The 17,674-nt window shown below is 37.8% G+C and overlaps 2 protein-coding genes across 2 annotated transcripts; both read left to right on the forward strand.

The window, feature by feature from the left end:
* The first annotated feature begins 905 nt into the window (after nucleotides 1-905).
* agpat5 (1-acylglycerol-3-phosphate O-acyltransferase 5 (lysophosphatidic acid acyltransferase, epsilon)) lies at nucleotides 906-12,079 on the forward strand. The gene is made up of 8 exons (XM_008429780.3): nucleotides 906-1,689; nucleotides 2,907-2,976; nucleotides 3,058-3,173; nucleotides 3,276-3,365; nucleotides 5,200-5,290; nucleotides 6,110-6,271; nucleotides 9,502-9,625; nucleotides 10,259-12,079. Exons 1-8 carry the CDS (start codon nucleotides 1,471-1,473, stop codon nucleotides 10,482-10,484), a joined length of 1,098 nt encoding a protein of 365 aa, XP_008428002.1. The 5' UTR covers nucleotides 906-1,470; the 3' UTR covers nucleotides 10,485-12,079.
* A 2,947-nt stretch (nucleotides 12,080-15,026) lies between these two features.
* Nucleotides 15,027-17,448, forward strand: tmem14a (transmembrane protein 14A). The gene is made up of 5 exons (XM_008429781.2): nucleotides 15,027-15,166; nucleotides 15,513-15,595; nucleotides 15,793-15,894; nucleotides 16,934-17,021; nucleotides 17,117-17,448. Exons 2-5 carry the CDS (start codon nucleotides 15,526-15,528, stop codon nucleotides 17,157-17,159), a joined length of 303 nt encoding a protein of 100 aa, XP_008428003.1. The 5' UTR covers nucleotides 15,027-15,166; nucleotides 15,513-15,525; the 3' UTR covers nucleotides 17,160-17,448.
* The last annotated feature ends 226 nt before the right edge of the window (nucleotides 17,449-17,674 follow it).

Genomic DNA, 17,674 nt, shown 5'->3' on the forward strand with positions numbered 1-17,674 from the left:
CCAAAGCAGACTTATGCCATATTAATACAACTCCATTCTCAAGGTTGGATTTCACTCTTGTAAAATATTCACAGAACAGAACATATTTTCCAGTCACTATTGCTGGTTTAACAGTGAAGCAAATACATTATACTGATTAAAGGGAACACTATATTACCTATTAATTTATTATGCTGTATTACTTTCCTATTAGTTACTCGTCTCTGACTAAAATGCTTTATATGTTCTGTTTAAACCAGCCTACTCATATTGCTGGTGGCCTTTTTTCTTAAGTTCCTATGTAAATAATTATCAACTATTCTATAAATTACCACCCAACCTCATGCAATAAACCACAACACATTCAGAAGGTTTGATTAAAGAAATAAAATAATCTCTATTCCAGTGATTTGTTTAATAAGCTTAAAATACAATATTTTTTCAGTGCCTGCATGCCAAAAAATTATTGATTTGATGATAAGCTCTGCAAAAGTTAGTGTTCATTATATCAAAATATGGTAATGTAAATATGTAAATGTAAATTAATATTAAGCGTGGAGAACCACCAAATGTACAGCTTCCTTTGCTTCCCGTCTTGTAGAACTATTGCAGGTACAAACAGATTAAAGATAAGTAAAAAAAATATTCACACTTCTCTAAGTAGTTTCAGTGCACTCTAAACAAATTTCCTGGATTTCTTAGCCCCTGACTGACTGTTAGCCTCTGGATTTACGCTCATTTAAGACGAAAATAAAATGTTCTACTTCACCTAAGATATACTGGCCTCTCCTAATCTTTTAAAACATAATTTCAGGAGACAGGAACTATACCTTTAAGAAAAGGAACTTTTATCTAAAAATTATGTGTTACAATTGCTTGCCATACTAAAGCCGCTCCTACGCCGCCTTCTATTGCATCACTTAGCCAATCAACTTCCTTACTGCTCTAACGCGTCGTGACGTAGGGAGGCGTGTGTGACATTTGCTGCTGTAAGCTAGGAGCCGGATAAAAATGAAGTGAGGCAGGAAATAGAGTATTTTTTTTCCTTTTAGCAACTACTTTGACTTTTTATTTGGATTTTGTGGTCCTTCCGGCGTTAGAAGAGACAGTTTAGCGGGAAGGAGAAAACTTCTACTTTGGCCTGACTCGATTTATTATAGGCTAGCGCTTTTTACTTAACTTGTACAGTTCGGAGTTAGAACTGTTCTCGTTTCCATGGATATTTCTAACATGTTCAGATAATTTATGTAACTTGATGTTGTTGTCTTTTTCCGGCTTAAGCTGAGTTTGCAGACTGCTTTTCTCGCCTACAGGGGTACATTTTTGCCTCCTTCTGCAGCTTTCTCACTTTCCTATGCTGACCTCTCGGGGCAGGTGTGCTGAAAGTAGGCCAGGTGTTCAGTGGTACAGATAGGGTACATTGTAATATAATCACGGTGTGTGGTACTGGTCCAACAGCCAACTTCAGGGATTTGTAAAAGAGGTGCCACCATGCTGCTCTCTCTGGTTGTGCACACATACTCGCTGCGGTACTGGTTTCCTGCCACCTTCATGCTGGGTACAGCCCCAGCATATGTTCTGTCATGGGGGGTTTGGCGCTTACTTTCCACCGTCTTACCAGCAAGGTTTTACCATAAATTAGACGACCGACTGTACTGCATCTACCAGAGCATGGTCCTGTTCTTCTTTGAAAACTACACAGGGGTCGAGGTGAGTTAAACCTTCACTTTGTGTGCATAAAAATGAACTGATGTTTAGTTCTGAAGGCCTGTTTCTCATGAAAACATTGCGTTTGTGCAACTTTTAAAGTCTTGTGAAATATATTCAATAATTGAGGTAAAAGTAGTTGACTAAGTTTTTAAAAGCAATCCTGATGAGCCAGTTGTATGGCAAGAAAGTCTGCATTTTTCTCTGGTGCCTTGCCACACCTTGCACAGAGGGGTGTGTGTAGACAAATCATGATAAATAAGCCGCCGTAAAAATCTTTGTGCATACTATGAACGTGTGAAAGTACAATATTGGGTGCAGGAGTATTTGATAAGATTAGAGTGCTGAATATAAATTCCCAGAGTGTTGATATCAGCAGAATAGGTTGGAAGCTAAACCTTGACTGAGTTTCTTTACTGATCTCATTTGTTTGGTAAAAATCTGCAAAATAAATTCACTTTTAATTGCAGTGGTATAATCTAACTAGACTTAAAAAGAAAGCTAATGTTTTACTTTGAGCACTTTTTCTGAGTTTGAGGGGAAAAAACTATATTAATATCAGTGTCTGCAATATTCATATTACAAAGAACTATTCAGTGTTTAATGATTGTTGTCTTGTACATTTCAGGTGTTTTTGATGCATGTTAATATTGAGTCTTATGGCAGCAGATGCTCACACTGGACTCTAATGACATTGTTCAAAATGCTAAAGGTCATAGATGAAGCATAGATGAGAAAGCAAAGAAAGAAGAATACAGGCATATATCATACCTGATACTGTTATTGCAATTTTTACCATTAATAGCGTCATCTCAAAAAAATTTTTGAGATGACGCCTTAGGTCTGGGTTCAAATCCCAGGCTGGAGTCTTTCTACATGGCCTTGTTTTTCCCCATGCATTCATGAGTTTTCTCTGTACTCCAGCTTCCTCCTCCCACAATCCAAAAAAAAACCCTTCCAAGAAACAAATGTTAGCTTAATTGATCTGGATGGATAAATAAATGTACTGAAATTAAGTTATTTATTAAAGTATTTCTGTTGTGATTTTTACTCCTGAGGCGGACTTACTTTAGAGGATTTTACAAATCTGTTCAAGGCATTTCTGTAGATGTGATCGGCAATCTTTATATAAAACATAAGCTTGTTACCTTAGCGTGAAATATTTTCACCATCTACTTTTTGACCTGTTTTTAACAATTTAATTCTCTGTTTTACTTTAGATTGTTTTATATGGAGATATACCAAAGAATAAAGAGAACGTCATCTACCTTTCTAATCATCAATGCACAGGTAGAGTATTTAGATATACAGCTTCCATCTATAATTACAAAGTAACATCTGTTGAAGGTTGTTCTTTGTCTGCCTTTTCAGCTGATTGGATTATTGCTGACATGCTGGCCATCAGACAGAGCGCCATCGGTCACGTCAGATACGTCCTAAAAGATGGACTCAAGTGGCTCCCGTTGTATGGCTGGTATTTTTCACAGGTGACGCAGTATTAAGAAGTCCTCTAGCAATCATAATCTAAAAAAAAAAATCAAAAATTTTTTTTCTTACTATTTGTTGTATTTTGTTTTTTTTCCTTTTAGCACGGGGGAATCTTTGTGAAAAGAAGTGCAAAGTTTAATGAAAAGGCCATGAAGAGGAAGCTTCTCAGTCAGACTCGATGTGGAGCTCCAGTAAGTACGCAGCTCTGGGGAAACGATGACGAGACCACAGCAAACATTTAGTGAAATCAACATCTCTACATTTTGTCATAGCCTTTTTTTTTTTTTACTTCAGCATCTGTTTAATTCCAACACATTCTGCTTTAATGAGATAATGACCTTGGAATCTGAAAACCCTTTTTTTTTAATTATTTCAATCATTTGAAATTTTCTGCTAGTAAGTCATAAACACAGTTTTTTGTTTTTTTTAGTTATTCAAGTGAATATGTGTATAAAAGCTTTTTATTACTAACCTTTAGTGTTTATGTTCAAATTTAGAGCGCCCTTATGAAGTTTCACTAATGTGAAAAGCAGCACAGATTGAGTTGCAGGGCTTGTTTGTAATCATGTTTTTTGGATTTGACTCTGAGGGATTATGGTGTGTGCAGCTGTGCAATCCAAATACTGCTAACATTGTGGGGACCTTTTCATATTGACACAGTTACAGTTTAGTTTACTTGTTCTTAAACATACACTGCTGCGAAAGAAACCTGACTTGCTTACAGATTTCATCTGTCTTTTTTTTGTCACGTACTACGGCGTTTCTGATCATCAAGCAAACAGAAATAGATTCAGCTGTGTGAAAAAGTGTTTGCCCACTTTCTTATTTCCTCTTTTCTTTTTTTTTTCGTTGCATGTTTGTCATGTTTGGGTGTTTCAGAACCTCAGAGCAATTTAAACATTAGTCAAAGACAAAAAGTAAACACAAAATTCAATTTTTAAATTAAGGTGTGTAATTTTTAGGGAGAAGACAAAACAAAATCTAAGCTTACGTGGCCCAGTGTGAAAAAAGGTGACTGCTCCTTAAACCTAATAACTGGTTGGTTCACCCTTAGCAGCAGCAACTGTAAACAAGTGCTTGTGATAACTTGCAGTCGGTTTTCAAGTTTTGACCACTCATCTTTGCAGAATTGTTGTAGTTCAGCCACATTGGCTTTTTTTTTTTTTTTTTTTTTTTGCATAAATGTCCTTTTTAAGGTCAGGCCACATGTCCTATTTAAGTGATTTCTTAATTCTGTAGTTCTGGCAGTAATTATTACAAAGTTTGGTTTGATTGATTACAATAGACTATTATATTTACTCAGGTTATCTGTGTATGCTTGATCTGAAGCACGTGGCAAAAACAGAATCTGTAAGAGGAGTTTGCTTTTTCACAGCACTGTAAAACTAAACAGGCATAACTGATTACATTATTAAATAGAGTAATTGTATGAATTTGTTTTATTGTTGGTATTCATTCACTAGTAGGTATGGTTTTTATTACAGAACATTTTCAGATTGTCTTGAAGTCCTCTAAGGTAACAAAAACGGGAGTTGTTTCGTTTTATTGTTTCTTACGTGAAACCCTTTATTTAGAGCCAAATTAGTACAATGAAAGCTCTGTTGTGAAACTTGTGCTCACAAAGAAAGAAATCTGCAGTGAAACAATGACGCTGGGAAACGGTGCCAATAACCTGTGATTAAAGATGCCATTCAGATTACTTTTATTTAATGAGTTTAACTAGCCCCTAATAGAAGAAAAAAAACGTTATTTTCTTGATTTTTTTATTTTTTTTTATAGAAGAAAAACAAATTTGTGAAGTCTTCTTATTGGTATTAAAAGCTAATGATAAAATTCAACTTATATTTTTCAGCTAGAATCCTGAAAAATGATCTGGTTTAACGGTTTTAACTCTGTTTGTCAGGAGATTCCTTTTGCCATGCAAAATCAGTTTTCTCGCTAATAAATCCTGTACATTTTTTTAAACTTCTATTTACTCAGTATCACCTCCATCTGAATGTTTATTTTTCTTTCTTCTCCCCACAGATGTACCTTGTCATTTTTCCCGAAGGAACTCGGTATAATCCAGAGCTGAAGAATGTCATCACCGACAGTCAGAAGTTTGCTGAGCGAGAAGGTGGGGGCAGGATTCAGCAGCCTCTAACTGCTGCTGTGTAGGCTGCACACACACTGTTTCACTGCCAACAGCTCACATCTGGAAAACAGCTGAGTTAGTTAAGTTATGCAACCTGTGGTCACCTTGCAGGCAGCTGCTGTATCCATAAGTACATTTAGAAAACCCCTAGATCCTGAAGTTACATGTTATTTATAATACTTTTTTTTTTTTTTTTTTTAGAAAAAAGAACATTTCTGACTGTAAAAACCAGCTCAAATAAAGTTAAAACAGACATTTACATACACGGTATAAAAAGAAACAAAATCTTATTTTCTCTCTCTAAATCAGACTTAATATTTCTTGTTTCAGCTCCTTTAGGATGACCAAAATTTAAACCACATAGACAATCAGTCACCACACAATTAGTCAGTCCTTGGTCAATGTGGTACCATTCTCTGCTCACTAATGCCTCACTCAGCAGATAAACTGATGAGCACATGCCATCCCTCCCAAGCGATTTATGTGGATTAAAGGGGAAGGTGATATTCAGAGCTGTGGCCCAGAGATAGGCTTAATCTCCACAGAATCTCCAAACAACACGAAGCCCCGGCTGCACTTTAGCATCGTAAGCGCCACCAGCAAATGCAATTAGTTGGAAAAACCTAATGCAGTGTTGCTCAGTTCATTTCAGCTGGCCTTGTGGTCTAAAACATGAATAATCATTCACTTTTTCACGCTAATTTTGTCTAAGCAGATGTGAGCTGCTTCATATTTGGGCAGCTGTTGAATTTATTCCAGCTGTTGCTTTTTTTTAAATGTATTTATTTACTTATTTTGCAGGGCTGGCTGTTCTGAAGCACACTCTCACACCCAGGGTGAAGGCGTCTCACCTCGCCGTTAGCATCATGAATGACAGCCTGGACGCCGTATATGACGTCACAGTAGCTTATGAGGGAACGCTGGACGATTCCAGTCAGAGGAGACCCGCACCTTCGATGGCAGGTACCTCTCTGCAACCGCATGGCATGTTCAAAGAATTTAGATCAAGACGTTAAATAATTTTATTGGGAATTTTTTTTATTTGTTTTTGCCAGATAATTAATTAGGCTTTGTCCTAAGAGCTATCACACCTGACAAAGAAATGTTTTTTTTTTATTATTATTTTCTCGTGGGGATTGTAGTTTTGATTACAACAAAAAATGAAAAAAACTACAAAATGCATTGGAGCATATATCCCTAATCATTATCACTTTAAAATGTCCATTTTTGTATGACATGCAAGTACTTTTCCCTCAAATGTACAAATATAATTCCAGTTTTCTATTCATTTTGTGGATCTATAAATTAAAGGATAATATTTGTATCGATAAAGAATAAACATTTCTCCAATTTGTGCACTAACATATGAAAGAATGGCATTCTCCAAACAGGCTGTTGATCTTTTACACATTAAATTTACTCATAAAGTTTAGAGCAGCTTTTGTAGAAATTAGAAAAGTAAAAGAAGATGTATAGAAAAGAAGTCTAGATGAGAGTAAAATTGTTTTTTTTGCTGAAGCCTTATTTTATAAATTTGTTTCAACTGGAGTTGCCGGGAGAAGTCTACCTGTAACCTTAGTTTTATTTTTAAAAGAGAAAAAATAGCTAATGAATGAATATATTAGCTATTTTTTTCTCTTTTAAAAATAAAACTAAGGCTACAGGTAGACTTCTCCTGGCAACTCAAGTCTGCACAAACATTGTTATGTTCAGCCTTCCTGGTAATTAATCACACAGCAAACATCACCTTTTAACAACCCTGCCTTCCTGTAAACTGCGTGACTCTCGTGTTTTTGGAGTCTCTGATTATTGTTGTTTTTTCCTTGTTCTTTGAAAAACACTGCTGGAAATTTCGAATAAAAAAAAAACAACAGGAGAAAAACATCCAGTTACAGTCAGGAATAAACGTGGATGTTTCTCGCAAACAAGGCAGAGAATAGAAAAGCATTCCTCTCATCACGCACTTCCTGGCCTCATGCGGTGAAGGTGACTTTAGTGGCGTTGGTGGAAGTGACCCACGCCTGCGTCCGCGCCACCACCGCTGCTCTCTGTGAAGGCTCGGGTTGGAACTGTGACTTTCAAAAACCAAAATATTAATTTAGGTGGTTGGATTAAAATGCAACTTTTACTGTTGATCTGTAAACTTGAAAACTACACATTTAAACCTCAACTTTAAACCATAAAATAACAGTTTGTATATAACTTATTTTTTAGTGTGGGGCTATGCCAAAGAGGAGTTCTAAATAGAAAATATTATTTTTGTACAGTTTTGGCTTACTTGATGTTCTGAATATAATGTTCTTTTAGCAAATGGCCTTTTTTGAGTCTTCATACTCTATTAATCAATTGCTAAAGTAGCTGACGATTATTTCAATAATCGATTAATCATTTCAGCCTTACAGTAGATATGCAAGTTTTTCCTTGGACTGAATGCGTGTGTGTGTGTTTTTTGTTTTTATTTTATTTTTTTAAACTACATTTCAATTATTTTACACAAAGCACGTGTTTCACGGTTCTTGCTCAGATGATGTGTAACACAATAGATGAATTGATTTTTGCGCCTTCTCCTGACATCCGTTAAAAGCTTGTAACAGGAAATTGTCCACATGTGACTCTAGAGTCGCTGTCTTTATGATCCAAAGTCTTGATTTGTATTTTTCCCCTTAACTTTTATTACTTTTATTAACTCCAGGAGGTGTTTACTACACTTTCTTCAGCAGCACACTTCACATTTATTGGCTGGTTTCAAAAAACCTTAAACAACCCTGTCATTACAGTAGCATCACGTCATGTGGAAAAATCACACAGAACTTGACTAGAGTTACTCATCTGTCCTTCATTGTCTCCCACTTATCTGAGATCAGTTTGCAGGGAAAACAAGTCCAGAAGGAAAACCCAGACGTCACATAAACTTGCCCTTATCTACAGTCAAAACAGTAGATGTGTGTTTAAATCTACTGGAACTGCAACTAACAAGTGTGGTCTAATAAGTCTAAGTTAAGGACAAGAACCGTGAGCATGACAGTAAAGAAAGCTTAATAAAGCTCAGTGTTGGAGAACTACTGCATAGTCATGACATCTTGGGTCTCCAGGGAACCTTAGTAACCAATTTAGACTTTTTTCCCCTTATATCTGCTGCAAGTTCTTGAAGCTCATATTGTAGTGAAAACCTGCTGATTGAAAGTTTTACGTGGGAAACTTTATTCTTCCAATTCTGTCAATTAAAAGTTAAACAACATTTAAGTTTTAGCGGAAGAAATAATATTTTCTTTTTTCAGTTTGTTAAAAATACTGAAGAAATCAATAGATTTTTTTAATTTTTATTAATGAAGTACTTAATGAAGTACTTCTTGCTTCTACTGATCGACACCTCTGACTTTATTTCTTAAAGTGTGTAAATGTTATTTAGATTATGAGGTGATGTTTGGCTCTCCAGAGTAGAGCGTTGGTTTCCTTCTTCTGTTCCATGTAGTTGTTGTTTAAGTTGTTGTGGAGATTTGTTTGCTCTAACGGAGCCACCTCTGCCTTCTCTTGCATTTTCGCGACGTCACGTGTTTTTTAGTTAAATTGTTTGTTGCTCTGTATCTCACTTGAGTTGTGGATAATCATTCAGCTGCCGTATGTTGTGTCTGAAGGCCGGTGTAAATCTGAGCAGCTGGTGTTATAGATGCTCTTTCTAACGGTGAAGCAGCGCGTCGCTGTGGTCTTCGATCACGTTTCCTCTTTTGGCCTTCGGCGGCACATTTCCTGATAATATTGCATGTTGTGGAAACAGGAACCTGAGGTTCTCAGGGGGATACACGTGTAGCCTTGAGCCTTAACTCTTGGTTGCGCTTTTACGTGTGACCTTCTCAGGCACACTGACTTTTGTTTCTCCACCGATCGACCGGGCAGGTAATTTGGCTGGAGGCTTCATGTTGAAAATGTATAAATATTTTTGCATTGTAGTATTCAAAATGGCAGATAAAGATTAAGCTAATGAACTAATCAAGATGTTTGCTCTTTACATGATCTCAGCCTTGTTCGCTGCTCTTCCTCTCCTCAGGCTGCAGATTGTTTCAGCTCCGCATCCCAGCAGCTCCACTCCATCACTGTCACCCCGCGCCGATTTTAAGAGCCCGCTGTACGTGCCTCTTTGCTGAAAGGGACTTCCTGTTTTTGTTTAGCCTCTTTTTGTTTTTTATGTTTGACAGAATTCCTATGCAAGGAATGTCCCCGCATCCACATCCACTTTGACCGCGTGGACATCAAGGGAATCCCATTAGAGCCCGAGCTTTTCCGCAGGTGGATGCACCAACGCTTCGAAATGAAGGACCGGTGAGTGTGTGTTGATGTGCAGACCAGTCCTTGTGAAGCATGAGTGATTTATTTATTTTATTTTATTTTTTGAAGAACCAGACTTGAACTGTATGTGGAAGAGAATTGCTACTTTATTTTAAAAGTCTAACTTTATAGGTCTTTCAAATTCTACACTTTATAATTAGGTTTTACAGAAATGCGTAGCGCTTTGACTGAACTGAAACGCTGTTAAGCTCATGCTAAATTAAAAGGGAGCATTACCTTTAAAAGCTGATTTCGTATGTCACAAATAGAACCATTACTCTTTTTTTCTTGAAACATTACAATTTTTGTATTAATAAAATAAACTTCCTTTTATAAGATTTTTTTAATTAAGCTGAACATATGTTATTAAAACTTCCCATGTTGTTGAAAAGAATTAAGTTTATTTCCTAAAAGAAGCAAAGTCAGTCGTTTTATTGGATTAAAATAATTGATTTCATTGCCAGCTCAGCAACAAAAAAGCCTGACCTGTGTTTGTGCTGTAACTGCTGGTTCTGCCCAGTTCCTTTCACTTTGCACTTTATTTTCATTCCCTCTTGCACTTCTCCGACAGCATGAAACCCCCCTAAGAGACCCTTACGTCTTTCTTTCTCTCTTCTTTCCTGAAAGGATGTTGACAGATTTCTACGAGTCAGAGGATCCGGATAAAAAGGGCAGATTCCCCGGCGAGGGCAGAATCTCTCTGCTGAACCTCTCCAAGTCCCTTCCCTCTGCGCTCATTTTGGGAGGGCTAACACTGCCAATGCTGCTGACGGAGAACGGCAGAAAACTTTACGTGAGAACCTGGGTTTACGGGACGCTGCTGGGCTGGCTGTGGGTGAACATTTCTCCCTAAAAGCTGCAGGGGACACGACTGCCATGTTGAGACACGGGGAAGATGCGGAGAGAGGCGCTCCTTTCCTGTATCGCAGAAACGCTCGGTGTGTTTCAGATGCAGAGCCGCACCTTGATGAGATCCAAGAGTGTTCGACTGTCCAGCTGTTGACCGGAGACACTGAGAAATACTTGAACCTTTATGTAAAAAAAAAAAAAAAAAAAGAAAGAAATATATATATATATAAAACAGATTTATTGCAACATCATACATTTCTCAAAATTTGAATAGAAAAATATCCTAACATTATTAGATTTTGCCAAATTAGCATTCTTGCATGCATTTTCTTTTCCATCAATCTTTGGCAATATATAAAGATCATGTTATTTTTTAAAAGCCAAGTGAGCTAGTTACCTAAACAACAAAAACAAGTCATAACTTAAGTGCACTGACTAATCAGTACCAGTTGTAATACTTTTAAGCCAAGTCCCATATCTGGAGGAATATGCACTTTTATCACACAAAGTGATGTTTTTACACTGGCAGAACAAAACGGCACACAGCTCCCCCCCACCCCCCGCAGGGGGGTCCATGAACACGACACCAGCTGCGTTGTTTACCGTACTCAAATACTCTCGCTGACGTCCTTTTTTAAATGTTTTCTCCTGACTGCGAATGTAGCGCTAGATTCACATTTATTCGTGCAAATGTGAAGAAGCTGAGAATGCAATCTGCTGGATTGTTTCCGAGCACAGTTCTTTGTCACGGAGCTCGCATGGAGGAATGTGCGCCGACGATGCAAAATGTGTTCTACCAGTGTAAAATGTTACTCAAACCTTTAAAGTGTCAGTCGTTGCCAAAAGCTGGTGTTTGCCATAACGTCAAATGGAGAGTGTCTCTCTGTGTTTTGTGTGTGTTGTTTTTAGCTCAGATTTACAGCTTCAGATTTGCTTCCGTCTTCTTTTCTTTTATTTCAGTATCCAGTTTCATTACATTTATTACACCACCTTACAGTTCTTGTGAAAGTGTCTACCTAACAAAATGCTGACAAAGCCAAGATACCAGTATATATTGCAGGTGCACTCAAAGCCATTTGTATTATCACATCAATGTATTAAGAAATGCACTGTTTGTCCATTGTTGTTTACTGTAAGAGAAAACCATTGCATTTTCCACTTGTCACTTTATCTGTAAGCAGTCTTGTCCTCCTCTAATGTTAGTCTTTTGTGTTTTCCTCATCTTAGTACAGCAATCGCATCGTTTTTACATGTCGCTCTGATACCTCACTTGAATAATCCTTCCTTTAAAAAAAAAAAAATCCTTGTCAGCCATTTTATACTCATTTTTATCCTGACAAGAGCGGACTTGTAACATCGTCAGGAAACTCTGTAGACGGTATTTAAATGCCATCAGTTTTTTGGAAACGTGTGCCTTCTCTTTGGTGGGGCCACAGTGGCTCTTCTCCACCAGGTGACGGCACTGGGCCGCTTTGCTGGACTCGACTCTTACAGCAGCTTGTGGTCATGTTGTCTACAGCTCAGAGTGGCTTTTTTTGCTCAAAAAATGCTTTGATTTATACTTTTTTGAAGACTATTATTAAACAATGAAACCTTTAATGTGGTTTGAGGTGTGGAACTTTGGGATCAGATGGAAATAAAGATTTTTTTTGTTTTCTGGGGAATTAAATTTTCTGTGTTACCTTTTTTTTATAGATAATTTACTGTCTGAGTTAAACAGGCAAAATTTTAGGTTATTGTGATATAAATCAAGAAGCCCATGATAAATCATGTCAAATCTATTTCCACTATGAATGTTATCCCTTATGATTTGATATCAGCATTGGGGGGAGGGGGGGATGGTACTAGGTCAGAAGGACTGACAAAAAGATGATCACAACACCAATTCTTTTTAAGTAATTTTATTTATATAGCACATTTTCAGCAACAAGGCAATTCAAAGTGCTTTACACAAGTTAAAAGGAAATGCAAAATAAACCAAAGGAAAGAAAAAAGTAAAAAAAACTAATCTAATGTTCTAAAGTATGTAAACTTAAGTGCTTCTGTTCAGGGTTGCTAAGTATTTGATTCCATTTCTAAATAGTACTTGTGTAAAAATACATGTTTTCAAATCCAAGATGAGAATGACCACGGAGAAAACCCATTGGCAGCATCGCTGCGGGTCTTTTTTCCCCTCATAAGGACCTATGTTTTTGCAGAGGAGAATTCATTCAAGACAAATAAGTTTTGATTGAAAATCATAAGATATCCAGTAGGAAAATGTAATTCTTTTATTTAGTAACAGGTCCAAACATAGATCAAAATCTGAACAAGAATTGAATATTAACATTTTGTATTGAAGTTAGCTTGCTACAATAAGCGTCTGGAGATCAGAGATGTTTTACAGGTCCTTCTCAAAATTAGCATGTTGTGATAAAGTTCATTATTTTCCATAATGCAATGATAATTTAACTGTCATATTTTAGATTCACTGCACACCCACTGAAATATTTCAGGTCTTTTATTGGGTTTGATTCCCGGCCCCGGTCTTTCTGCCTGGAGTTCGCATGTTCTCCCTGTGTATGTGTGGGTTTTCACCAGGTACTCTGGTTTCCCCCCACAGTCCAAAAAACATGACTGTCAGGGTAATTGGTCTGTCTAAATTGTCCCTAGGTGTGAGTGTGTGTGTGCATGGTCGTTTGTCCTGTGTGTCTGTGTTGCCCTGCGACAGACTGGCGACTGTCCAGGGTGACCACGCCTCTCGCCCGGAACGTCAGCTGGAGATAGGCACCAGCATCTCTCCCGACCCCACCAAGGGTGTAAGAAAATGGATGGAAAAAGAAAAGTGTTTTAATACAAAAAAAGTCAAAACTTCAAATCTTCAAATAATTATGTTCAGTTATGCACTCAATACTTGGTCGGGAATCCTTTTGCAGAAATGATTGCTTCAATGCGGCCTGGCATGGAGGCAATCAGGCTGTGGCACTGCTGAGGTGTTATGGAGGCCCAGGATGCTTCGATAGCAGCCTCAAGCTCATCCAGAGTGTTGGGTCTTGCGTCTCTCAACTTTCTCTTCACAATATCCCACAGATTGTCTATGGGGTTCAGGTCAGGAGAGTTGGCAGGCCAATTGAGCACAGTAATACCATGGTCAGTAAACCATTTACCAGTGGTTTTGGCACCGTGAGCAGGTACCAGGTCGTGCTGAAAAATGAAATCTTCATATCCATAAAGCTTTTCAGCAGATGGAAGCATGAAGTGCTCCAAAATCTCCTGATAGCTAGCTGTATTGACCCTGCCCTTGATAAAACACAGTGGACTAACACCAGCAGCTGACATGGCTCCCCAGACCATCACGGACTGTGGGTACTTGACACTGGACTTCTGGCATTTTGGCATTTCCTTCTCCCCAGTCTTCCTCCAGACTCTGGCACCTTGATTTCCGAATGACATGCAAAATTTGCTTTCATCCGAAAAAAGTACTTTGGACCACTGAGCAACAGTCCAGTGCTGCTTCTCTGTAGCCCAGGTCAGGCGATTCTGCCGCTGTTTCTGGTTCAACAGTGGCTTGACCTGGGGAATGCGGCACCTGTAGCCCATTTCCTGCACACGCCTGTGCACGGTGGCTCTGGATGTTTCTACTCCAGACTCAGTCCACTGCTTCCGCAGGTCCCCCAATGTCTGGAATCGGCCCTTCTCCACAATCTTCCTCAGGGTCCGGTCACCTCTTCTCGTTGTGCAGCGTTTTCTGCCACACTTTTCCCTTCCCACAGACTTCCCACTGAGGTGCCTTGATACAGCACTCTGGGAACAGCCTATTCGTTCAGAAATTTCTTTCTGTGTCTTACCCTCTTGCTTGAGTGTGTCAATGATGGCCTTCTGGACATCAGTAAGGTCGGTAGTCTTACCCATGATTGCGATGTTGCATGTGTTGCGTCAATCCGCGTTTCCCCATCAGATACGGTTCCCCAATATTCTTGCCTCTTCTCTCCGCCCCGCCCACGCGGCAAAATACGCCAGTGCTCTTGATGTGATGAGCACTGAGAAAGCACGCGCGTAGCAAGCACACGCTTGTTCGGCGCGCTTATCTGGGGAACTACGGACACCGTGAAAGCTCAAACAACATGCTTCGGCAAAGTTGTCACACTTTGTTTCACGTTTTTGTGCGGGGCGGAGCGGCAATAAGACGCAGGGTGAACAGTATCTGACGGGGAAACGAGGATTGACGTAACAGCTGTTTTGAATAATGAACCAGGCTGGGAGTTTTTAAAAGCCTCAGATTCAGATGATTGAGTTAATTGTTCGTTCAGAGAACCTTTTCATGATATGCTAATTTTTTGAGATAGGAATTTTAGGTTTTCATGAGCTGTATGCCAAAATCATCAGTATTAAAACGATAATATTTGTAATATTTCAGTTGGTGTGCAGTGATTCTAAAATATGTAACCGTTTATTTTTTTATCATTACATTATGGAAAATAATGAACTTTATCACAATATACAAATTTTTTTAAAAGGACCTGGAAATTGGTACTGGTTCGGGTAGCAAATAAACTAATCTAGTCATATTTTCAATTTTGATGAAGGTCAGCGAACACAACATTAACCAAATCTGCCATGCGCAGTCCGGAAGGTGAGCACCAACGGCAGGAAGTGTAGGACCACAAATTGAAATCTGCCAGTGCTGATCTTTGATTTGGACGACGGGTAAGAAAGAGTTTCTCAACGATAAGGGAGTTATTTATTTGTCGTAAGATAAGAATATGTGTCTAAAGAAGTCGCCTTATTAATATCCTATTTCTTCGTTAGCCTCGGTTGTTCTGCAGTAGCTTGCTTATATCATTGAAAGACAAACGGCGACATCTAGTTGTTAATCCTATGTACTACATAGATTAGAGATTCCAAATCCTAAGAAAGTTGAACTGATAGTCGATGTTCAGAGTTAGCTAAACCTGTTACGGGACTGTGTGTGTGAATTGAATTATTTCTCGTTTTAGTTGTTCTACTCCTTTTCTAATGTAAACAATTTAAAAAGTCAACGTTGTGTTTGCAGCTCTGCACTGGCAATGGACTGGATTGGTTTCGGCTATGCTGCATTCACCATTTTTGGTGGATATATGGGATACAAGAGAAAAGGTTAAACGTACTAATTTCATTTGTACAAATTTTCAATTCATTTACAGTAACCTTTTGTAGACGTGGTGAATTAATGAGTTACAACAACACTTAATCTCCTTTTGGGATCAATAAAGTATTTTTGAATTTGAATTTTCATAGAACTCCTTCTCAAAGTTATGTCTTTTCTTATCATCACTGTCTTTAAATGATTGCAGGCAGTGTGATGTCCCTGACTGCTGGTTTAGTTTTTGGTGGATTATCTGCGTATGGAGCCTATAATGTCTCCAAAGATCCAAAAGATATCCGGGTGCTGTTGGGTTAGTATACCTTATATTTCTAATTGCCATGTTAATGTTAATTGGACATTATCTTGGCTAAAAAGAAAACCAAGAAAGCCTAATCCACACATGCAAAGAAGTCAGTAGGTTTATTGATTTAAATTGTGTAATGAAGTGAACTGACACAGTTAATGGTTAATGAAAATATGATGAAGAGAAGCTGCAAAAATGCATTGGAAGCAAAAAAACTTGTCGAATCTGTCAAAGCAATTTTCCCTCCAATCAGCGCTTGTCAATATAAGATAGTTTAGACCTAATTTATGGCCCATTAAAGGACTGCTAATCACCAAAGCCTCACAGAAGAAACATGTTGGGAAAGGACCAAGAGACCTCTCAAGACCTTTGCAACCTTGTTGCACAATATATTGATGCCTCTGTTTACAGACATTTAGGGCCTGTAAAATTTACAATGCCTGTTAAAATGCTAGTCTTATGACATGCACCTGAGAACATGATAAATAATTAACCTTTTCCCGATTTATGTTACAAATATCCAATAAAATTGAACTGAAAATGAACAAATCTGGTAGAAAGAAAATTTAAAGGGGGAAAAAAGCTATACTAACCTGATTTCTCCTTAATAGAAAAATGTTTTTCAACCGAATTGTACAGAAGTTACAGTATGTCACTTAGGAAATATTTTGAAATTAAGTAAAATTAACTTTAAAAAAAAACCCCAAAACATTCTAATAACCTATAACAATAATAATTTATCAGGGCTGTGTGTTTCTGCTGAGAGCCAACAACTGCTCCATGAAAGATTTCTGAGATGCAATGAAAATAATCAAAAGATTTGTTCAAGCGACAATGAACAGTTTGAATGGAAAGATGAGTCAAAATCATATCCGAGTAAATTCATGTGGCTAGTTTCTCCACAAAGGAGACACATAGATACTGCCATTTCTACAAAAAAACCCGAATACATTTCAGCAAATGTGTTTAATATTTATGTGTTTTCCCTGCTTCGTGTCAGGGGGTTTCTTTCATTTCACAAACTTGATTTCGGTCTGTGTTTCAGGCTCCTCTGGGTTGCTGGCAGTCATCATGGGAATGAGATACAAGAAATCAAGGAAATTAATGCCGGCGGGGATTATGTCGGGGCTAAGGTCAGTCAGAATTGCTTATCTTGCAGAAAAGCCGATTTTGCAATGAACTGTTGAAACAAATCTGCTGATTCACTGTTTTGTTCTCTCTTTTTCAGCTTACTGATGGTGTTTCGCCTGTTGCTTTTGCCCATAATGTAGCGCTAGCGCCATAATAATAACCGACCAAGCTGTACTGACCAGACTCGGATGACTCTTGACTTTCCACAAGCAAGACTTCACAAAAGAAAGCTGTTCTTCCAAATCTGTATTTTTGTGAGTTTTTAAAAGGAATGTATTCATGACCTGTGTGTGAGACTGTGTGATTGTAAGCTAATGAACTCTAATTTACTTATTGTTGTGGCAAATATTTCTAAACACTGCATTTTTTTTGTATTTTATATCTGTTAATAAAATGAAAATAAAGATCAGAAATTTTAAATAATTGAAACTGTATCTTTTAATTCTTACGTGTCTGCAATTGGGTAACAGTAAATAAGGAATTATGTCTAAAATATTTGTAGAATCACAATAGCTGAAGAAATGTGACTTGTACAGTGCATATTTTTTACATAAAATGTTCTAAAAGCCTGTGATTAAAAACAAAAACACAACAGCCTCTGAGATGTTATCTCAAAACTTCTCCATTCATTTAGTTTACACCTTCTGGAAAAGGT

The sequence above is a fragment of the Poecilia reticulata genome, chromosome 15 (genome assembly GCF_904066995.2).
Source record: "Poecilia reticulata chromosome 15, P_reticulata-male-v2, whole genome shotgun sequence".
Lineage (NCBI taxonomy): Eukaryota > Metazoa > Chordata > Actinopteri > Cyprinodontiformes > Poeciliidae > Poecilia > Poecilia reticulata.